At 40.5% G+C, this 25,071-nt stretch overlaps 1 protein-coding gene across 1 annotated transcript in view; it reads right to left on the reverse strand.

Annotated features, from left to right (window-relative positions):
* Positions 1–25,071, reverse strand: part of ipo11 (importin 11) — a 75,867-nt gene that overhangs the window by 24,147 nt on the left and 26,649 nt on the right. The window contains exons 12-19 of the mRNA XM_080838980.1: positions 24,584–24,627; positions 18,523–18,613; positions 14,174–14,221; positions 13,706–13,811; positions 12,055–12,181; positions 5,325–5,358; positions 4,716–4,756; positions 2,260–2,376 (exon numbers count right to left, since the gene is read on the reverse strand). Of these exons, the coding sequence (XP_080695106.1) occupies positions 2,260–2,376; positions 4,716–4,756; positions 5,325–5,358; positions 12,055–12,181; positions 13,706–13,811; positions 14,174–14,221; positions 18,523–18,613; positions 24,584–24,627 (608 nt within the window). The remainder of the gene's footprint in view (positions 1–2,259; positions 2,377–4,715; positions 4,757–5,324; positions 5,359–12,054; positions 12,182–13,705; positions 13,812–14,173; positions 14,222–18,522; positions 18,614–24,583; positions 24,628–25,071) is intronic.

Consider the following 25,071-nt stretch of genomic DNA (forward strand, 5'->3'; position numbering starts at 1 on the left):
TTCACTGTCAGGAATATACATTCACTGCGGGGGAGTCCTGGCCAGGTTCGTGGCAAACAAGATGGAGCCGAACAACTGTATCTAGGACTGGTCTTTTCAAAGATGTGCTCCCAAAATACATCAGGGTCCTTGTCATGTTCTTTGGCCAAGTTTAATCTTACAGTTACGGTTGGTGTCAGGCAAAGTCCTTCACACTGTGAGCATTCACAGGAACCCAGATTTCCATTGATAACTCCCATGCACGTCTGTTTTTCAGAGCTAGATTGCGCAAGCAGCACTCTCCGTGTTGTCATTTCAGGAGGGTGATGACTGACTCTGATTAGTGCTGTTATGGCTTGTTCTTCCCACTCATGATTACTGCTGCAACTACATTTTCACTGATTTTTTAGTTGGTCACGATCTTCCTGTATCTTTTTTTCATCTTTGTCAATTCCTTTCAGATTTTTCAATTCCTCTGGGGCAATATCTTTCCAAGTGGCGTCATCATGCATAGACACAGCACATAGTCCAACATTGAGAAGGTTCTGCTGTTCACAAGTCAATTCATAACCATGCTCATGGAATCAAGCTAACTGGAAATCACAGGTGTTTATTATGGTTTCAATAATCACAAGTTTTCTTACAGATCAAAGCACAGGTGAATTCACTCTTTGATGTACATAGTTTCTACTTTGAGACCAGTATTGTTAACATAGTCTTTCTAAACTATTTGTTTTAGATTGTACATGAGAAGAAATACTCTTGTCAACTTATAGCAATTGTTGAGAGGCTATACAATTTTGAATGATCTGACATTTAAGTGATATTGCACAGGAGTGTACTCGTATATGTATTTGCGTGAAGGTAAAGAAACATTACAAAACTACTGCAGTGTGCTTGGGTCTTGAAACAGACATTCATGCATAAAAGAAGAAAAAATAAACCGAAAAGAGAAGCATACAAAACCTATTCAGCTCTGCTAGGGGATGGCTTATCTCAGTTTCTAGGATGTCTGCTTGAATCTAACATTTGAAGCTCTTTAAAAGCCTTTTCAGGCTTCCTTTTTTCACTTCATTCACTCTGTTGAAAGGGAATCCCCAATTCAATACTGTTTTTAAGCTGTGAGCCTACCGCGACTCTCTAGAGTCTGAGCCTGTCAGTCACTTTTGAGGTAGTTTGCCATGCCTTGACATTTGTATATATTTCGCCCATATCAAAAACATGATCCCAAAGTGCACAAACTCAGCACAAACCATCTGAGAGCAGTAAGAATGCCATTAATCTATTTTTCTTTCAACTATAAACATACACTTTTCAAAAACCTATTCCGGTTTGACTACTAGAATATTTGGTCTTTGGAGTGTCACTTTTCTTATTCAAAGCAAGTCGCCTACACAATGAATATTGTCGAGGTAGGTGTCACCACACCTGTAACAGTCCCTCTGCCTAAGGTAATGTCCCCCTCCCCTCTGTCTAAGGTAAAGTCCCATCAGACTGCAATGTCATGGTGGCCCTTTCTTCCCCCTACACAATCATTTAGCAAGTTGTTTTTTACAGTTCTCTGAAAGTGCTGTAGTCCAAATCCAAACATGTAAGGGATCAAATGATAATGTTTAGAAGATGCAACCACACTGCACTCCAGGAATAATACTATATGGAACATATAAAACAAACAGTAAAAGTTGCCAGTCAATAGAATGTGATTTATTATAATGCTAATATACAGACGAAAGATACAAAAGCTCAGAGCAGAACTAAAACCAGAATACTCTGAATGTGCAAGCTGTGCATCACCTCAGAGAGCGAGAAAACATTTGTCTAACTATATCTTAGGTGGGCTATTTGAACTGCTCAGCTGATAAGCTATACAACAGCGTAATTTATTTATGGGCTAATACACCATACACATTGTTCACCATAATCGCTGAACTGAGTTCAGTAACGTGCTAAAATTAATTAAAATGTTGTGTAGGCTGGTTTAATCACCTGTTCCACCATAGTATCCACCATAAACAATACATACAGTATTTGGTATCTGCCATGCATTATGTTACATTGAGAGCAAGACAAAGAGATTAGGGCCACCACAGGCCTTGTGTAAATACAAATCAGTCATACTATTTCAGTCTTCAGTGAGTGACATGGATGGCCTCTGAATTCAATAAACCAGAACCCTTGTATAATGTCAGTTGAGAACTACTGTCTAAACAAAAACATGGATGTGACTTCCTAGGCTGCCGGTCTGTTGACCTTTCACGTTTGGGAATCGAAGGTACTCACCTGAATGTGGACTCGCTCTATGACGCAGGAGATGACGTGCAGGACCTGCATCTTAGTGTCACACTCGGTGACCTGCTGGAGCAGCTGGAAGAGCAGCCCAAAGATGGACTCCAGGTACTAGAGGTGAAAGCACACTGATTAGAACAGGAAACACTCTCAGCACACACTAATACACACTCTCAGCACACACACTAATACACACTCTCAACACACACTAATACACACTCTCAACACACACACTAATACACACTCTCAACACACACTAATACACACTTTCAGCACACACACTAATACACACACTAATACACACTCTCAACACACACTAATACACACTCTCAGCACACACACTAATACACACTCTCAACACACACTAATACACACTCTCAGCACACACACTAATACATACTCTCAAAACACACTAATACACACTCTCACAACACACTAATACACACTCTCAGCACTAGGGGTGGGCGATATATATAGTCTGCGATAATATTGTCATTGTTGTTCAAACGATGTGCAAAATTACATTATCGAGTATTTAAATGACTTCGCCAAAAACAATGACACACACGGGGAAACTGTTCATATCATGTTCTTAATATAGCCTACGGCGCAGCAGCGCTCCCCACAGCACGGCACTCACACGACTAGTGGGCCTACGTGATCACGTGACATGGCTTCTCGCATGCACTTTGCAACAGGTTAGCAGCGCATGGTGATGTCTGTTGTGCCTCCGTTGGTGTAGCATAAAACGTGAGTTTTATTAAAACATAGCGTGCGTAATGTGTAGCTATTTCATTCCGTTTGTTAACATTTCCTTCTGTCTGTCTCTGAACGTAGTTGAATATTGTAGGGGAGTAAAATGCTCCACGGCCGAAGTAGATTGCATGTTTTTAACTTCAGGGTTAATTCCCTTTCCTTTACGTCTGCTGCTGGTTAGAAAATACAGACAGCAGGAAAGGTTAGCAAACGGAATGAAATATCTACACATTACACATGCTATGCTTTAATAGAACTCACGTTACTCACATACTGGTTAACACTCTCACAGCACATAAACGTTTGTTGCTCGAATCAAAACTATTAGTCACCGTTGTCCCTCCCTGTACGTGCTCCCTAAAGGAGCCGCACCATTTTACTAAACGTTCTTGCAATGTGAATCATTTAATTTAAATATGCTTATTGGCCTTATTGTGTACGCTTGTGCGTTTGTTTGTGAGAGAGAGCATTGAACTGTTGATGCCCCAGTTCAATAAAGCCAGGCAATTCATAAAAAACGTACGTCAATGTGGCATTAGTACTATGAACAGTTGAGCTACAGTCGGTCCGGGCTCGGTTACTATTCTGTCGGACCGGGCCAGGCTTGTACAGAAAAATTCGTCCTGATCCATGCTCTAATACTCATGTATTTGTACAATCCTGGACAGAATTTTAAGTTTAATAAGGCAATAAGAACTGCTGTTGATGTGCAATAATTCTCATGGATGCATGGAGCACTTTATTACAAGAGTTCAATATTTCTGCATTGCCGTTCAATTAAGTTATTTTTGTTTAAAGGACAATAAAGAAGTGTTTTCCTTAAACATTGTGCCCATTATTGTAACCTCCAAGAAGGTATGACTCTGAGAATTCCAATCACATTTTTTTTAAATATCGTCTAATTATCGTTATCGTCAAAATGAAAAAAAATATCGAGATATTATTTTTTGCCCATATCGCCCACCCCTACTCAGCACACACTAATACACACTCTCAGCACACACTAATACACACTCTAACAACACACTAATACACACTCTCAGCACACATACTAATACACACTCTCAGCACACAAACTAATACACACTCTCAGCACACACACTAATACCCACTCTTAGCACACTAAAACACACTCTTAGCACACTAAACACACTCTCAGCACACACACACTAAAACACACTCTTAGCACACTAAAACACACTCTTAGCACACTAAACACACTCTCAGCACACAAACTAATACACACTCTCAGCACACACACTAATACACACTCTCAGCACACACACTAAAACACACTCTCAGCACACACACTAAAACACACTCTTAGCACACTAAAACACACTCTTAGCACACTAAACACACTCTCAGCACACACTTAAATACACTCTCTGAACACACACTTATACACACTCTCAGCACACACACTAATACACACTGTCTGTACACACACTAAAACACAATCTCAGCAAACACTTCAATACACATCAATCATACAAAACAGAATACTAGTTTGTCATTAAAATGTTTCATTTCACTTCCATTATAAATGTATTTTGGCCATAGGCAGACATCTTTAGACTGAATGCACATAAAAGAATATAAATTGCAAAGATATTCACATGCACTTTAACAAACATGGAGGTGCATTGGTCCCAAGAGATGGCTGATAGCAAACATTAATTAAAGTGACTCACCGGTAAGAACTGTTCTGTTCGAAACTCAAAATCATCCACGGGTGAAGAAGGAATTAAGGTCAAAGTGTAATTGAAGCAGGAGAGGGATTTCTCCTGTGAATAGGAGCCTAGAAATCATATCTGTGAATCGCTCATCAGATTCTGTGTTTAACATAAAGCCTTATAATCATTTTACATTGTGCATGCTGAAAAGGCTATCTGTTTGGTGGGTACTTCACAGACTTTAATTCCCAAAGTTTTGCTAAGTGACAACTTTCTATAAAGGGAGTCAAGTTAATCATTCTTACTTACTAATCTTTAATTATATTTTTTGTATAACTGTCAAGACAGTGTATTGATTATGCAAATAGTCAATATAACTGGGAAACAAAAATCCCTTTTTGAGGAAATATCTCAGAAGCTTTTCAACAAGCATGGGCTAGACTGAGCTCTTTGCCAAGGCATAGTATAAATATAAAGGGGCTGAAGGCCAACAAGTAGCCATTCAGGCTCGGACCATCATGATTTATAGGGCTTCAAACAAAGTTTTGGGGAAACCAATTACGGTGGCCTTCCAAAGAACCACTTACAAGCTTAGAAAACAGTAGAGACAACATTTTGAAAGGATATTTAGCTTGAGGGTTGTGGCTGTTTCAATCCGTACCTGTGAAGAGAGAAGAAAATGTGCAGCGCATCACAAAAGACAAAACATTCACAAAATAATGAGCCAACGTCATTTTTTTCCATTGAAAAAGTTCCCACCCAACACACACAGAACAACTCACTGTTTGATCATACGAATCAGCAGGCAAAACATAAAGATAAAGCACACCTTCAATCAACCAAAGCAAAGAAAGAAAAAAAAAACTCCAACAGACAATCCCCCAGGAAGACCTGGTCGCAAATACCAAATACGGATAGCTTTAAAGTCCTCAACTCAGTTACAAACTCTCTAACTTCTACCTCTAGTGGGTCCTATGTGGGCCTGCCAGCTTCACTTTGTCTGGCACTCTGTCAATAACAAGTTTCCTCATCTATGGTGCTCTGATCTTGCTCCATTTATAACCTCAACTCAACCCAATTCTCCCTGCTGCAGGTCTGGATTCATTCAAGCCGAGAGGCTTCCTGGCTGTGATGCCCTAGATAGATGATCCTTAAACCCAGAAATATGTGACATGGGTCTAAATGTGTTCATTTGGAGAAGCAATACCAGGTGGAATTCTTAATACTTTTTCGCAAAAAAACACGTTTTAATTGGTGTTTAAGGACCAAAGGATAATGTAATGATGATTTTGTGTACTTTCAGTTTCACAGCAAGACCCAAGTGGATGGATCAGTGCAAGCGAGTTTACACAACGGATCAAATATTTCAGGCTACAGATGAGAGATGACTTACTTGGTCACCAAAGGAATATCACACTGAGTCTGAACAACACCAAAGTTGAAGAAACAAACTCCAACTTCTGAGCTTAAAGTAACACTACGCAACAATTTGACACTTTTTTTAGTGTATGGTTTTATAGGCAACTAGTTTTGGTACCATCCTCAAATTCATTTTGATAGCATATGGTCATGTTAAGGATAGCACCTGTGTAAACACCTGTGTCTTTCCAACAAGCCATCCAGGATATGCCCTATGTAGTTCTGTGTACAGTGTGTTGGCAAGCTTCCATTAGTGTCAATGGGCTGTTGGTGGTGTTTGCAAGGCTTTTGTTTGCCTTTTAGGTAGTTAGATTACTAGTTTTGGAACAGAACTCCTTATTGCTGCTTTAACTCAAACTTCCTGTTATATTTATTTGGCATTGGCTAATGCAGCATCTGACCACAAATGGTTACATCTCCTGAACTGAGAAACTTTTAACACAAGTTTGAATACAAGTTTGTCCTATCACACCCTGCCACTGGCTTGTCTGGTTTCACACTTTTCTAGGCCACAAAACATTTGCATGAGACCTTTTATCACCCCTTGCCAATGGCAACTTATAACCACAGTCACCAAACAAGGTGTTTGGACAATAGGGCATTTGATTTCGCATTGCATTTATGCATTTTATCTAACAACAGCCTGAAGTGCACAGTTCTGGGAACACCACAAAAAAACAGCAAACAATTGTGGGTTTTATGTTTTCAGTTATGCTTTCATCTATCTGGGGTCAGCACCCAAATGTCAAAAGCATCGAGCAGCACAGCACTCGAGCAAGCCTGCGTGCCCAGCATGCCGTTGCACTGCATTAGTAGTGAGCTGCTTCAGGGAATTCATTCAAAAAGTCTCTGCTTTCTGAGAATCCAGGTTTCAGTGAGTGGTGCCATACCTCAAAATATTATTTGTATTGATTGAGTATTTGAAAGGAGATCTGCTGCAGGAGTTTCTCAACACTATTATGCCTTGATGACTGTTGTAAAAAAAAAAAAAAACTTGTACGAAAGGGTAACACATCAAGTGTTGGCTTACACAGTGCTAGCTGTTCGAATTTCCTTCTCATCACACTGGTCATCCATACCCTCCCCTACCTAGTACCTACCCACACTGAAACATGCGCACAAACACGGCTTAAGAATACACAATTCAGAAATCAGGTCATGTTTTATGGATGGAAAAAGAAGGACTGGTCAACACTCGCTGAATTCAAGCGCTGCCTGTCGAATTTCAACTTAAAAGGAAAACATCAATGCTAACCTAATGCTAATGCTAATGCTTATATATTGCAAACAGCTTTGAAAACAGTTTCTCTTCCCCGCCATCGGGTGGGAGTAATTAAGTTATTGATGGACTGTTGGTTTCCTCTTTTGACAGAAAGCCTATCCCACACAGGCTGACAATAACAGTGACTGATCTCTCGGCAAATGAAAACACAGCGCACCCACACATGGGAGCCAAGTGTGATTGGAGAACAATGTGGCCACTGAAGTGGGATCAGATTCAATTCTCCTTCCGATTGAGCATCAATGGGGGGGGGGGGGGGGGGGGGGGGGCTGCTGCGCCTCTTCCTCTCAGTCAGGCTAATTGCTTTGTGCAGTGTATTATGGAGAGTAATGCTATACCTCCAAACTCATTTTAAAATTGTTCAATTCAGAGTTAATACAGGCAGGCTTTGATGTAGAAAAGCACAGAGAAAGAGGAATGCTAGTCATTAGAGGGCCTTTTCATATATCAGCTGCACACAAAACCCAGAAATCATTACCACACCACCACACCATCCCACCCCCGCCCAGCCTCAAAAACAAGTCTAACGCACCTTCCCATAATCGTATGCTTTAATAGCGACCACCTGAGAATGCAAGAGTCAAAACAAGCCTGGGCTTGATTCAGTTTGGTCAAATGAAGGCCTTGAATGGGTGAAAACCAATCACCTCTGCTTGATGGAGGCACAAACAGTACTTATTTACCCAAACATACTTAGCAGATACACAATTTAATACAAATATCCTCGGTTTCATGACCCTTCCAATGCTGTTGACGTCCCAATTGGCCTCAAGGTCATCCCACTCTTGGAAAACGGCAGGGTGGAAAATGGAGCATGTCCGTGGAACATAAATATAACCCCCTCTCACCAGACTCAATGTTTTGGGTTTAATCCTACAACTGCTCCAGATCTAATTACTGCTACAGCACGACTAGACAATTTACCGACAGAGGGGCATATAAACACAAGCACATGCCATTCCATGGCATTCCACTTGTGAGAATCGCACCACCTCTGCAGGAAAAACTCTGGCTTCATACAGAGTCACATAAGAGTCTAACAAACGCTTTAACTTTATTTACTCAAACCCAAATGCAGTGCAAAATCAAATGCCCTTACTCAAGTATTTAGGCTTGGCAGTATACTTTATATACATACACATACAATATGATATAGGCATTATGTATGTGTAAAACTGAATACGTTACATAAACAGAAATACATTTGAAATGTCAGGTCAATTCTGGTCTCCTGTTTCCCTTGGTAACCACATTGAGACAAGTGGCAACTATTTCATTAACCTGAGGCAACATTTTCACTGTATATTTCTCATATTCATGAAAGAATGTAAATACTCAGTACTTTTGAATATTGTGCAAGACCCATTGCACTGCATGTGGCATCTAACATTAGTAGGCTACTGTAAAACATATGTTACCGTTTGATTCATGACACTGATCCCAACTTGTCAAAACCGATATGTGCTGCTCAACACTTGAACTCACAACATTCGTGTGTGTCATATCTTCAGTCAGTCTATGTGCTATAGCCATCCATCACAAACAACAGGTAACTTTAGCCGGACAGAAGGTACCTAGCATCTTAGGCTGTAAGATAAGGCTACATTATAGATCAGAGTTTGTCTTTGATATTTTTATCTTAAAAGTTAAAGTGACGACAGCTTGACTAACGTCAGCTTGATAACTAGCTACCATTTCATGCAAATTTTGCCATTTAAGCTGTTTTTGTATTCAAAGACAAGTTGGATTAATACTATTGTGGCCCACTCACACATTTGGCAGCCAAAAGCTCAAGCCTGGTTGGCAACCACTTTTTAAAGTTAATGTGGACCCTGTTGCATGCATACAGTTTCAAACACAATTCTTTGTTGTGCGTACGCAGCTTTCAAGCTTTTAAACTGTTTTCTTAATATGAATTATGTACATGAGACCCAGGAGTGGCCCCACTTGACTGCTATGGAGCTTTCTTCTCTAATCAGGATTAAAGGGGAAATCAATTACAGCCTTGAATAAACACCCACAGCTTACCAGCATATACACACACACACACACACACACACACACACACACACACACACACACACACACACACACACACACACACACACACACACACACACACACACACACACACACACACACACACACACACACACACACACACACACACACACAGACACACACACACACAGAGAGAGAAACACGTGCACACGTAAAGGTGCGCACACACAGAAACACACACAGACACAGCTGCTGCTTTGATAGATGCTGGAGATAATGGAAGGGATTTATGTACCGATCTTGGGCTGCCATCCCCCTTCTCTCAAAAATGCCACCGACGTGGCATAAAACGCTATCACCACATCTCTTCATCTGACGAGTGCCATTTCGTTTTATGTTTTATCTCATATGGGCTTTTAATTTACATCATTATCTAAGCATCCCAATGACGGTGTAGACTTAGAACTAACTAGAACTTAGCGGTTCTTCTCGTACATGCTTCCTTTTTCAATCGTTCCCAACATTCATTTAGAGCTGAACATTTAAATGGCCTAGACGTACAAGGTCTACACTGGAAGCATCCGAGAAGTTCTCCGCAAACAAACCCACTGCAGTGGAGGACTGAACAACTATGACTTCACTACCGTTTATGGGTGCTATTCCCAGAGCCATATTTGTCCATCATTTGTAAAACAGAGTGTGTTTGATACAATAACACTTTCATGATGGTCGCAGGACGATAAAAGGTTTCTCGGAAAAGCAGCCCAGGGTAGTGGAGACAAAGCTGTGTCATGACGGAACGAATCAGTGCTCTATGCAGACCACCCTAAGTCACGGGAGAGTTGCTAACATTGACAATCATTGCCATTTTTGTTGAAAATGAATGACCAAACGTGTGATTAATCCATTTCAAAAACTGATCTGACCAGTCACATGATAGATGCCCTCTAATTGGAGGGGGTAGCATTGATCCAAAGGAATGAGTGATCGGCGGTGGCCGGTGATCAATACGAAGAGAAGATTGGGGAAATTCATGCGTCCTGCTCGGTCACACGCGCCGTAACAACCACATCCACAGACAAAAAGCTGCCATACAAATGGCCACCATGACGGCCAGGTCTGTGAACAACTCAAAAATTGAGCTTTAATAGGCGACACGTGCCCTCAAATAAGCTGCCAAGTTGATGTGTATACAACACTTTCTTTCAAAGAATAATTTAGTCTCCAAAGGACACAAAAACCGTACTGCAATTGAAATAAAAGCCAGGACCAAGTCCTTCAACATCAGTGGAAGTAACTTTGCCATCAGATCAAGTCAACTGTTTGAACACAACTTGTAAAAACTTAAATTCAAACTTAAAACAAGTTTTGTTTTCATCTTGCTCAGCCTGGATTTTTCCTTCAGTGAAATCCTGTAATTTACTCGCATGTGAACATGAGGTGCCTCTAGTGCTGTGCATGAAATAATCTCTATTTTCAAAAGAACATATTTAGGGCGCACACACACACAGACACACAGCTCCTCCTTACTTTGTTACCTCTGTGCGTCTCAACAGAGATCGGGCGAGTCTCTCAACATTTCTTGATGCTGATGCGGTTAATTGCACATAGATACATTACGTCAAACAAGCCCCACTCGCGGGAGAGAAAAAAAGATTCAGCCACACACAGTCACACACACACACAGACACACACACACACACACAAACACACACACACACACACACACAAACACACAGTCTGTTTGTCTGTCATGTCAGCTGAGGAGCAAATCTGACTGAATCCTAACCATCTGAATCCACAAGGTCCTCGCAGCTTCCCATCTAGTCAGGCTTAGTTAATCTCACCATTCCGCAATTGATCTAAGACAATCGTTGGCAAATACCCCTATTCCTAAAAAGGGGTTTGGTTAAATGTACTGAGATTTTGGCCAATTTCCTGATTTGAAGTTCACTCCAACACACTAGCAGGCAAGCATTTTGATGCATTCTGGAACACCGAAATCAGCCATCAATGTCACAAGAACCAAACACCTTGAAAACAAAACCTGACACGACAATTCCTTTCATAGTGAACCAAAGTCTTGGGTCTTTTGACAAGAACATATCACCACTCGACCTCATGATGAATGATACACAACAAGTCTTCAGAGAACCAAACATCTCTTTTCTAATAAAATGTCTAATACTATGTGTGAGACTTATATATATATATTTATATTTATATATACAGTATCAAAAGTTTGTGTTTTCTTTACTTTTATTATTACATTGTAGATTGATACTGAAGACATTTAAACTATGAAAGAAAACATATGGAATGATGTACTAAACAAAAAAAGTGTTATCTATCATGTAAAAAATAATAAAAGTAAAGAAAAAACTTCTCAAAAAATGAGAAGGTGTGTCCAAGCTTTTAAATGGTACTGTATATATATATATATATATATATATATATATATATATATATTAAAACATTTTCATACATTAGAAACCTACACTAGTCTTCCATAAAAGCAATCTACATAAAAGTCATCTGACGTAGACAGATTGCACTTATGCTTCCCATCGCATAGAGGGCCAAACATTGATTTTTTTCTTAGTGTCATTGATCATCATAACAAGACTATGGAAAAATATGGAAGATTTCACCTACCACAAGATCAGAGTCTTGCATAAGGTTGAGAATGACTTGATACAGCAAAGGTCGTAAGTCCGATTTGAACTTCACCGAGATCCACTGTCCTATCAGCCAAATTACTCTCCTTCGTATTAGTTTATACCTAAGCAGAAAACCAGAAAATAGATTAACATTAACCAATATTGACAAATGGATGTAAGTAATGAGAAGGAAATACATTTTAGTACACTATCCTTTGCAATGGCCTAGTTGAGAAACAGGGAAAGGGTGTCTCTAATTCTGTGAAAACTAGTGCTGTCAATCAATTTCTATCAATCAATCAATCAATAATTCAACTTATAATTAATAATGGGGTTTGCTTAGACTGAAGCTTGTAATGGATTTTTAAATGTAATGGATATTTACACATACAGTCATGGAATTAATGTAGAATCAAGACCAAGGAATTATATTTAATTCAAACACTACACTTTTGGGAAGGAAAATTAAAAGATTTTTCTGACAGCGCTAACTAATCAATAATCCAGACCAATGCCATATTTAATACAAGAATCAGCCCTCACAATGTCATAACACTCCATTCAGATGGACATGGATCCATATGTTAAGACGGAAAATGACTGAAATATAAAAAGCAAAACAACACCTGGCTTTTTCAAGTATTTACACACGTGTTACATGTGGGGATAAAAACCAACAATCCTGCCTTCATATCATAAATAATAAAGAAAATCACACATGGGAGTGCTGTGCTTGTAAATGTGTGTGTGTGTGTGTGTGTGTGTGTGTGTGTGTGTGTGTGTGTGTGTGTGTGCGTGCATGTGCTTTGATGTTTGGAGCCGCTATCCAGGAAACAAGAAGGAAGCTCGATTGCTACAGCTGGGCTATACAATCCTGTCCCCCTATGGTCCCAGGCCCTGTAATCAACCTGTCTCTTTTCATCAAACCAAAAATCCATGTAAAACCTTTCAAGATTTCGGACTGATTTCTGACTGCTAAAACTGGGGTTTAATTTGTCGTAACCTTCAGTATTGATTAACTGTAACTTTAGGTATATCTAAGGTATTTAGGTTTTGTCTAAAGCAACTTGCAAAACTTTTAAATTAAATTCATAAAGCAACAATTATAATAACAAAACTAAAATTCGATTTATTTAGTATGCCACAAACAAATATACTCATTAGACATGCTGTTTAAGAAAACACTGGTTTTCAAAACATCTTGAAAGCACCAAGGCTGTCCCTGAATTGAACAGTGCTAGGTATGTCATTACACCAATGAGGTACCATGAATGAAAAAAGTCTTGACTGCAATATCCTGCTGCTATGAGAAGGTAAAGTCAACAGACGTTCATCAAAGTGAATGTCTTCAAAGTACATCAAAGTGGTCGACAGGGGGAGCAGAGCTAAATCTTAGCATTTAAATGCTGTCCAGGGGCTGTCCTATAGGTGAGAGTGAGAGATTTAAATTACATTCTAGCAGCTACAGGGAGCCAGTGAAGGGTGACTAGCAGAGGTGTTATGTTGTTATGTTGATTTCGGCTGTAATTCTGGTGAACACTTGAGTAAGGAAAAATCATATTAAAGTTGGAGATTGTATAGACTCAGCACCTTAGATGAATATCAATGTTAGAGAGACAATGATGGCTGCCAAAGGCATTCAGTACCTGTTGTGGCTCACTTGCAACTCGGCCAGTAACTGGTTCTTGAACCAGACGTCAAAGTCGACACTGTCGAACAGCTCGTAGGCTGCCAGCCCCACTGCGTTGTATACTGCAACATGGCAAGAAGTGTCATTTGGACAGTGAACCTGACAAACAGGGCATTCACAGAAAAAGGTTGCCAGCCAATTAAGCTGGAATTCTCTGCAAAACACTGAAATGTGAAGTGTGAGATGACAGTTATCTTGGGCCTGGACAGTCACAGGCCTGCTCCCTGGAGAAATGACTTTCAAACTTCTGGTTGGCAAAAGTCAAAACTGGAACATTTATGAGATGGAACTTAAGCGTTTCATGTGCATTTAATGAGATGTTCCTGAAAATTAATCTTATGTATGTACATCTTATATATTCATCTTAAATATGTACTAGGGTACTCCATTCCAGTCTGATTTGAATTCAGTAAGACAACTGTACCTGCATCCTTCATAAGCAGCTGCACTGGTTCCTCCACATTGGTGGGGCCTTGAAAGAACACATCAAACATGATTAATATGTATTAGTCACAGAGGTTTCCAGTGGCCAGGAACAAAGCCCCAACCATATGCAAATCACACACAGCATGCAATATCTTTGATCTGAGCCGTTTTAAGGGATGCCTCAAATCCCAATAAACAACACCAAATGAGTGTGTGTTTTTAAATGCATTGATGCATACTTTGATCACACACACACATACATACATACATATTCTTTTCTTCATTTTTTTTTTTGTGCAGCCCGTGAAGACGACAAGCAATATATGCATTAGAACGTTTATACGCTACAGCTAACATTCATTACAGAATTAATTTACATTTATTCGGCTACGGCGTCAAACTGTGCCCCCCTAACAAGCAGATTAGGAATGACAAGGTACAGGTTGCATGGCTTAACTCTTATTTTACCGGACTTCAGGGGAGAGATAAAGTGATGTGCATAGTGACACCAGGTTGAAAAGTTTTAACAAAACGTATCTGCCCATCAGTCTTCACATATCTTTGGAATTATTTTGTTTGATGTGCACATCTTTCCTGTGAAGCCCTAAATCATGTGGTGGCTCCCTTAATTAGCATTCAGTCATCAGACTTTGGGAACCCCTGTGCTATGGATACTGGGCATTAGATAAGATTATTATACCTGTCCAATATGTGTGTTTTCCCTATCTTAATCACCCACGTGTTGATTCTATCAACTAAAATAACTTCATACAAGGACATTAAAGTAGGCTTGTAGCCCACAGTCAAATCCCCAGTCTAGGATTAGGAGCATGAACAAAAGGGGTGAGATAGCACTGCCTGTAGAAATACTGCATTACATTTTGAAGTGTTTATTATACAAATGAAATATGGAAACGGAAGGAAAACTAAAGAGAAAACTAAGGGTCGTAAAAGTGGCAAGTAGGTCATAAAAAAAACAAGCATTGCTCTCGGAAAGCAAGCCTCGCATCTCAGGTTGTCATCTCAGGTTGTCATCTCTCTCTCTCGACCTGAGCGGACGTGCGTGTGTGAGCTGCGTGAGTGAGTGTGAGTGAGCAAGTGCTACTTTCTAACTTTTCTCCCTTTGTGTGTTGTTTATATGTGTGTTTAATCATTTAATTATTTTGGTGGCACTTAGTTTTACAACTACTGGGGTTTTGGTTTAGCTGGGTGTTGTAAATATCACTTCTTGTTTCCCCGTGGAGTCTGCGACCGGCTTGTTCCTGGGAGTATGGCGGCCGCGGGAAGCATGGATTTTGACAAAGTCGGCTTCACGAATGAATAATGCGGTGGTGCTGTTTCACAATTGAGAACGCTAATGAGGTAATTGTGAGGGGTATAGTACTCAATGATTCCCACATGCCAGTTCTCCCACTCAGTACCCCCGCCAAGAAAGTAATAATTTCAAATGTACCCCCCGTTCATCAAAGATGAGCTTATTGTAAAAGAGTTGCAACGCTATGGCAAGCTGGTTTCGTCTGTTCGAAAAATCCCTCTGGGATGTAAATCGCCCCTCCTTCGACATCTAGTGTCTTTTAGAAGGCAAGCATACATGATCCTAAATAGTGGCATGGAGGAGATTGAGCTAGTGTTCAAATTAAGGGTGGACGGGTTCGATTATGTGGTGTATGCAACGTCAGACACTGCGTTGAAATGTTTCAGTTGCGGTGGAGCAGGACACATTGGGCGTTTTTGTCCCGGTAAAAAGGGCAACACAAAGGAGGACACTCCAGCCAAAACCAATGTGGCTGAGTCCCCCATAGTTGTTCCCCCAGCCACTAAGGTAGAACCCTCGGAGGATGGGACTGAGGGAAGCGGACTTGAGGGGGGTCTGCAGTCCGTAGTGGATCTGATTGTGCTTTGCCCCGAAGCCGTGGCCGGTGATTCGGTGCTGATTGAGCCAGCCGTGGCAGAGCTAGCTGCGGCTGGACCAGGTGAAGTTGCTAATGAGAAGGGGCATTCAGTAAAGACACTGTCAGTGCCTCAACCGTCAGTGAATGTGGCTCAGGCTGAGGCTATTGACATAGACCCAGTCTTCAAAGTGCTGGTGAAGAGAAAAATAGACCCGGTGGAGGTTACCGGGTCTAAAGTGAAAAAAGACACACACACGAGTGGTAATCTGGATAGCGATTGCGAATCCATTGACTCAAACTGGTCCGAGTGTTCGCAGGGAGAGGCACAGCTCTCCAGCGAAGAAACGAAATATACTGCAGAGACAATTAACAGTTTCCTACGCGACACGAAAGGGTTGCGGAAAGTGGAGGTGGAACTGTATTTTCCTGATTGCTCGCAGTTTGTTAACGATGTTGGCTGTTTCATGAGGGAGGGTGCATTTGAGGATAACGATGTTTTTCGTCTCCGGAATATATTGAGCAAATTGAGGAAAAAAGTTGTGTGATAAAATAACTACGCCTACTTAGTTTATATGTATGTGTAAGGAAGGGTTTTGTATGACTTGTAATATTGTTTGCTCCTGTGTTGGAATAACTGAGCCTGGTTTCAATTGTGTGTTATAATGTACAGTGATTTTTGTTTCTGCAAACCAATGGCAAATATTTCTGTGAAAAAACTGTGTGCTCATTTGATGATGATTTTCATTTCCGTTTGTTTTGAATAAGGTGTAAAATACTGTTGGCGTTACTGTTTACAAATAAAAGTGTCTCTCTCTCTCTCTCTCTCTCTCTCTCTCTCTTTCTCTCTCTCTCTCTTTCTCTCTCTCTTTCTCTCTCTCTTTCTCTCTCTCTCTCTCTCTCTCTCTCTCTCTCTCTCTCTCTCTCTCTCTCTGATAATAATAATCATAATAATAAAAAAATAAATAAAAAAAAAACCACCTGCAATACAGGCTGTACAGTTGCCCACTAGTAAGAAGCAGTTTTTAATTTCAGTTAACAGCTTCTTGAATCTATTCATTTCTTTGTAATCTGTCTTTTGTCCATATCATTCTATTATTACCAGGAGTTCTTTGAAAATGCCTAGGGTGCAGCATGAGTTGGACAGTTGTTATCTTCTTATGCTCCGTGTAATTATTTACTCTCTCTCTCTCTCTCTCTCTCACTCTCTTTCTCTCACACACATGGCAACCGCGGTTAGAGCATGGCCTCTGCAACTCAACACCTACTGGTGAAAACGAAGACTATTAACTCTATGCCATCATGGACACCTACAAAGGAGCAATAGGATGCTTTGGGTTCCTAATCAAAAAGGTCCTAATATAGCCTAACTATTTCTCAGGTTTAATTTAGGTTTTGTTTCAGGGTATTCCCACATAGTGATTCATGTCAGTCAACAGTATTTAGAGGTAGCGGTTCACATGTATCACCTCGCTGCTATTTATTCCACTATCTGTCACCCGTCAAACTGTCCACCCGCTGCTTGTCTCGCAAGAAGAATGCCTTACATGCATCTTGACCTTGGGACTGCAGGCACATCAATCAGCTCCTATCAAGCACTGCACACAGACACACACTCCCACAGCATGCAGGTTTGCTTTGGAATTCAAATAAAATCACACGAAAAACAAATACTAATTTTCTAAATATTCCCATGCGTTCATCTTGTTTTCTTATAACAGGTCTTTCAGAATCTCCATGCAAATGCAAGAAACAAAGATGCAAGGGAATACAAAGGAATTACTCCCTTTGTTGTGCATTTGCTATTTCATTTTCAAATCTATAAACCGTTTTCTAAATCTATGTTCTTTACTTAAAAAGATACAATACACATCCGCCACAACTACAATCATTAAAAGCCAGTTCATTAAAATAATTACAGAGCATAAGCTGATAACAACTGTCCAACTCATGCGGCACTCTACTATGAGAGGCATTTTCAAAGAACTCCTGGTATTAATAAAATGATATGGGAAAAAAGACAGATTGCAAAGAAATTAATAGATTCAAGAAGCTGATTATTGAACTGAAATTACATTTACATTAACATTTTACATTTACATTTACATTTTAACAAATTAAAAGAAGCTGATTATTTAACTGAAATTAAAAACTGCTTATTACTTGTGGGCAGTTTTACAGCCTGTATTGCAGGTGTTTTTTATTTTTATTATTATGATTTTTATTATCCAACGACGGTTAATACTCTGCACTTTTAAGGAAAGTAGGTCATCTCAACTTCGCATTTGCAGTATCCTGCAGTGTCGCGTGGCTAATGCTATGACGCATGTGTTGCGGTTTCATTTGCATCTAAACCGTGACTGGCTCCGTCTGCCACCGGCATGTGAAATGGAGTGTTCTGCGACTAAATGAATGAGTAAGTGTGGCGTGCTGGCGTCGGAGCGGGCAGCAGACTCACCCTGCAGATTCTGCACCATCTCTAGGAGCACAGGGGTTAACGTCTGGCTGTAGCAGTGGAAGATGTCCAGGAACAACACCTCTGTACATGGCTGGAGTATAAGTCAATAACAGGAACAAGTAAAAAGAAAAGAGAAAGAAAGTGAGAGGAAGAAAACAATTCCTGCACAGGCATCCCAAAAGCACACACAGACACACACTTTTAGCATACACTCTCACAGGGCAAACAACGTAAACACACATCACCTCGCACAAACTACCACTTACAGCTAAGAGCACATTCATAAACACTTATATTTGGGAACACAGACAGCCACGAAACAAACAACTCTGTCACTGACACTAACACACAGACACAGACACAGACACAGACACAGACACACAGACACAGACACAGACACAGACACAGACACAGACAGAGACAGAGACAGACACACAGACACACAGACACACAGACACAGGCACAGACACAGACACAGACAGACACAGACAGACACAGAGACAGACACACAGACACAGACACAGACACAGACAGACACAGACACAGACACAGACACAGACACAGACACAGACACAGACACAGACACAGACAGACACAGACACAGGTGGAGTTAGATTAGAGCAGACACTACGCTGACAGGGGCGCCTGCTCTTCATGACCCTCTCAGTAGGGGGGGGGATCGATGGCACATCGAGCGGCGGGGTCAGATTGAGCCCCACTACCTGACAGACGTCAGAGGAGCCTGGGGACCCGCGGCTGGCATACTGACAAACAATGGGGTCGAACATTACTGCAACAGAGGGGCCTACCCGGCTCTTCGTCCACTCCCTCAAGCTGGCCTCGGAGGGACTTAACCACTGCTAAATCCTCATCAAATTACATGAGGTGCTACCATGGCGTCGATTCTTAAAGCAGTAAAAACGTTAAAGATGAAATTAAATAAAAATGTGACTCTGGGAATATAGATACTTTGCTTAAAAAAACTAAAACTTCCCATCACTGAACAGTTGCACTGACAGTAGGACACCATCCCTGGCCAGGCAACACAAATGCATTAGTAATCGTTTTACGGCCGTGCCGTGGTTTAATGAGGCATTGCTATGGGGTCACTGAAGTGAAAAGTTCCGAATGGGACTACCAGGCAGCGTTGCCTCCACTAATCACTGATCTACGGGGGGAAAAACCCTATGGAAATATGAATGGGTTTTCACAAATCTGTTTGAGTGAGGTGTGCCAGTCAGTCAGTCTGTCTTTTGTAACTAACAGTTGTCTTGTCTCGTAACAATAGAGATGTTGCTACCAATATGCTAAAGCAGAAAAAAAGATGGACTATAGGGCCAATAGTTTTCCGCGAAAACGGAAAACGGACGGAATAAGCGGAATGGACCATCTGAAACAGAATGGACCACTGAAAACGGAATTGCAACTTTTCAAACGGAAACATAATTTTGTGCATCAAAATCGCCCAAAACACCCTGTATTTTACCCTGTAAGACTGAATTTCTTTCAAATAAACACAACAACGATCGCAACAATGAACAAACATTAATTAAAGAACAAAAGCGGTCAGAAAATGTCACGTCTGCGCTGAACTCTGCTCCGGCCACGCCCCCCTTTTCAACGGTAGTCACGTTAATTTGCTCATCTTCCCAATCACATTAAAACTAAAAATGTTAAGTCTTCTGTTCTGTTGATGGCTGGCAAACAACAATCTAAGAAGGGCACGTATTATTCACTGAGTTACCAAGCAGTCTAATTTATGGGGACTAATTAGCACTGCACTGAATTACATTACCATGCTACACAATAACAATTACACAACTAATATTACTAGATACATATAATAGTGGACATTACACTAGGCAACATGGATCTCATTCATATCTCATCCAGTCGAAATCTTAACAGGATTGAACCCATCTTTATTACAGCGTATCAACATAAGAACAGAACATAGCTAAATCTCCGCTTAGCATCATGCTAATCACTAGTAATAGCACAAGCAGGTAGCCCAAAATTTGGTATTTAATACACAATCTATTACAGAAGCAACTTCATGAAAACCCTTACTTTCATTAAGTATGCACATAAGACCTCACATACAGGTCGAACAATGATGATTTAAGCATTGGAAATGTATAAGTCAACTACTTAGCGACAAACTGAACTCAGTATCTTAACTGTGGGTGCTACACGCATGCAAACAGCGTTGCTAGGCAACATCACTGTATCAACAGAGTTTTTCATACAGTCAACGTGCAGAAAGGCATTATACGGCTGTTTTTATTTTTTTGACGCGGAATCACGGAATTACCAAAAACGTGACACGGAATTTGCTTTTTTTTGACGCGGAAAACTATTGGCCCTAGGACTACATCAGGTCGCTGTAGCGCCTTAAACATCTTATTTACCCTATGCAACAGATTGTGGCTATGAAATCGTTAGGTTACCAATGTGTTCACTTGAGCATTGGTAATTGGTAAATTGGTAAATCTAGCTATGCTTAGATTCTGTTCAGCTTGTAAAATTGGTGACACATTAGCTAAGTAAGTTATTTTTCCATCTTTGGCAGAAGTGCAGCAAGAACCATGTTTTAGAGTTAAAATAGGCCTTAAGTCTATATGGAGATGAAAAACACATGCATTGGACAGAATCAAATTCGGGGTCTCTAGGCAGGTAGTTAACTACTAAAGGCCACATTCATTCCACATTCATTCAACAAACCGGACTTTACAGCATACAAAACTGCAACCTGCACACTCAATCAGGTGCTAGAATAATACTCTATAGCAGTAAGCAATGGCATAGATATAAACACACAGTGTTTTAAATATAATATGGGTAGTAGTTTTGGCCAGTTTCATAAGCTACTCACTCCACTCACTTTTAGTGTGGAATGGCAGACATCCCCATTACCAACCCTTCTAAAAACTATATTAGCAGGGGAAGCCTACTCAGGCTAAATATATAATACATATATCATGGAAGTAAACTTGTTAAGTTGATAAATAATTATAAATAGCACAAACTAAAAATAAAACATAGCCCGTCACGGTTCCATATCACTGCCAAGAATTAAGACAGAACATTTTGCGTAAGAATTTGTGTCACTTTTTGGCTACCTCTTCAAAATAGTATAAAGGGTTAAATTAGACTGAAGCCATCACACTGAAGTCTAGCATTAAGCTTGCCAAATCTACACCACAAATAGATTCCTTTACAGCTTTTGTTGGCTGAAGAACTTTGGAGTCTCAACGCTTATCTCACAAGAATGACTTGAATATATTCTCATTTTTATTCTCACTGAAGTGTGATGAAACAAAGCCTACAGTTAGGGTCTTAGTTGTAAGCTTCTCACTCAAAAACGAAAACACTCTAATTTAAGGAGTGGAAGTTTAGAGATAGAGTCCTGGTGACTTTTTTCACTACTTAGGCCCAATCTCAATACTTCCCCTTAGCCCTTATCTTCCCCCTTACCCTTGAAATTGCGCGTTCATGTGAGAGCTAGTGGTATCTCAATACCCAATTTGATCAAGAGATAAGATTGAGGGCTATGTACCCCTTATTTTTAAGATTATCTGAGAGCTTACTTGCTCCTCCAAGGGCTATCCCAGAGGACACAGCGAAACCAGCTCGGGAATTTTCAAAAAACATGGCTGCTTGAAGCGAGGAATATTTTACATGAATCTACACAACTTTTATATGTTTATAATGACTCGGTTTGATCTGAAATGTGCTACACGAACGATGCATAGTATTGTAGGTCTTAACTGAAGCTTTCAAACGGTAGTTTTAAGTTACAATTAGCGCTTATACCACCACTCCATTGGCTTATATGGTAGCTTGCCAGCTAGATGCTACATACACTACATGTAAGTATTTTTGGCTTATAATTAATTTAAAAATGACGACAGTCTTGTTTCGTGCTCTACACAGTTGTATACATATATATATTTGCAACCATGTTCTTCATTGAAACTTTTTTTAAATCGCTAGTTTCATAGCTCATACAGTCACGCATGACATACCCGAAACCAAGTGGCGTCTCATTTCATAGGGGAAAGTTTTCAGCCCTTGGCCCTTACACTTGCAAGTGCTAGGGTTAAGACAAAGACAAAGACAAAGCAAAAGGGGCAAGGGGAAGAATCGAGATTCGGCCTAAGGCTGAATCCCATTTCTCCCCCTACCCCTTTGTCTTTCCCCTTCCCCTCCGTTTTGCGCGTTCACGTGTAGGGGTAGTGCTATCCCAATTCACGTTAAGACAGAGGGGTAGGGGAAGGGGAAGCGCTTTCTACCCCTCCAAACGGAGATTTTCCGAGGGCACACTTCAAACGGAGGGGTAGACTGATTTCCCTCAATGCATTGCGAACCCGTGATCATTAAAGAAGAAACATCGCGGGAGTCAATTTAAAAATGTCGGAAACAGCAGGGAAAGCATCACACAAATGAAAGTATTTTCTTTGTAATTCATGATTTTAAAACTTGTTGGATGAAATGTTGCATTGTGTAAATAACAGCTGCAGGCGCCATGTTTGTTTATGTCTGGTGAGTGACAGCTGTCGCTCTCCGGTAACGTAACAGCTGACGCAGCGTACTGATGACGTACGTAATTGTTGAAGTGCTATCCCAATTCGAAGGGCTAGCGTTTCAACCCCTTCGGCTACCCCTCCGTTTGAAAAAGCGAAGGCGAAGGGGTAGGGGTAAGGGTAGGGGTAGAGATTAGAAATGGGATTGGGCCTAAGTCTCTCTTTGGACAAGTTTTGAAACAGTTGGACAAGCATTCATGTTTGTTATTAACTCTGCCATATGAAGGATGAAGATACCCAAAGAACAAGGCCATGTCCCAAAGTGTGGTACAGTGCAGCAATGAACCACTTACTGAACGAATGATACGATAGGATGGGACACCAACAACCCAGTAAAACAAAGTTACTTGGCTGAAAATGTTAAATGTAGTTATGTGAAAGACACTCACTTCTCTCAAATAATAACTAAGACAGAGATACATTTGTTTCATAACTATTTTAAACAACATCTGTGGGCCCTCCACATTCAACTGCATTCTGTATTTGGTTGGTTTGGAGGTTGCTGTAAAAAAAAAAAACTGTGTGTGTGTCTAACCTTCACGCTTCCATGCCCCTTTCATGTATGGGGACCGTTTCATTTAGTGACTTCATTTCCGTATGCAAACAAATCCTGTTTGTCAAACAAGTCTCTCCTGGGTTAAGTGGGAAGGACATTTTTTTTCAATGTTCTTTTACACTGCAGTCTTTGAAGGCAACGTCTACATAACATCTTAAACTCCCTTGTGCACATGTACCCTATTCAAATTCATGCCACTGATAAAAAGCGGCACTGCATGTTTGACCTGATTAGGATTAGACTTCCTTTGCATACAACTCAAGCAGCACAAATGGCAGAAATGTATGCAAGAACATGCTTCTCCCAACGTATAGGGTAAACACCCAGGGACCCTGGGTCATGAAATCTATTAACTTTGAGCCCCATACAGCTAACTGGATCAATGTGTGAATAAAACTGGACCATATCTGATCTGTGCCAAATGACATGTACTGTATGCATGTTGCGTAAGTGTGCGCATGGTTTTATTAAATGCTATATATGGGTCTGTACAACAACCGCCAATATAAAACAGTAAAATTGAATGAATCAATAAATCAAAATAAGTAAAAAACATTTTTTTTTTTTTTTTTTTTTAAACACCAGGTCAGGTCGTTATGAACCCCCCCCCCCGGTTTGCACTTTGCACAACAGTTTGGACTGGGAATGTGTAGTTATTTGACAGTTTGGACTGGGTATGTGTAGTTATTTGACTGCTTGGACTGGGTATGTGTAGTTATTTGACAGTTTGGACTGGGTATGTGTAGTTATTTGACAGTTTGGACTGGGTATGTGTAGTTATTTGACTGCTTGGACTGGGTATGTGTAGTTATTTGACTGCTTGGACTGGGTATGTGTAGTTATTTGACTGCTTGGACTGGGTATGTGTAGTTATTTGACTGCTTGGACTGGGTATGTGTAGTTATTTGACAGTACTCACCCGTAAACTGTACTTCCATGAGTCCCCTCCTGTTTCCTCCACAGCTAAGAGCATGCAAACAGAACAAAACAAACAAAGACGTTTATTTACAAAAAGGAACGGATGCTTATGTGTCACACAATTCACAGTAAAAAGCCCCAGGTGTCTCTCAGAATATTGAACACACACATTTTGAACACTCTTCCACCTTTCCTATACAGTTGATCATTTTGTGATGGGCAGACTTGGGATGAAAGGGAGTTCGCTCAGAAATAGATGTTTTATTCCCCTGTGAATGCAAGTATGCGCTAATGGGACCATTTGTCTGATTTGGAACATCTTTATGTGCGAATCATCATCTCACGCTAGTCTGTAACGAGCAACAACTTTACGCTGCGATGATGCGTCACGCTGTTCTTAATCATTTAATTAGGCAGACGGCAGGGAGCTGAGGAGTTCTGAGACAGACAGGCCCCCCCCATGCCTCTCTTCCTGGCATGGGCAGACAG

The sequence above is a fragment of the Sprattus sprattus genome (genome assembly GCF_963457725.1).
Source record: "Sprattus sprattus genome assembly, chromosome: 5".
In the NCBI taxonomy this organism is placed as follows: domain Eukaryota; kingdom Metazoa; phylum Chordata; class Actinopteri; order Clupeiformes; family Clupeidae; genus Sprattus; species Sprattus sprattus.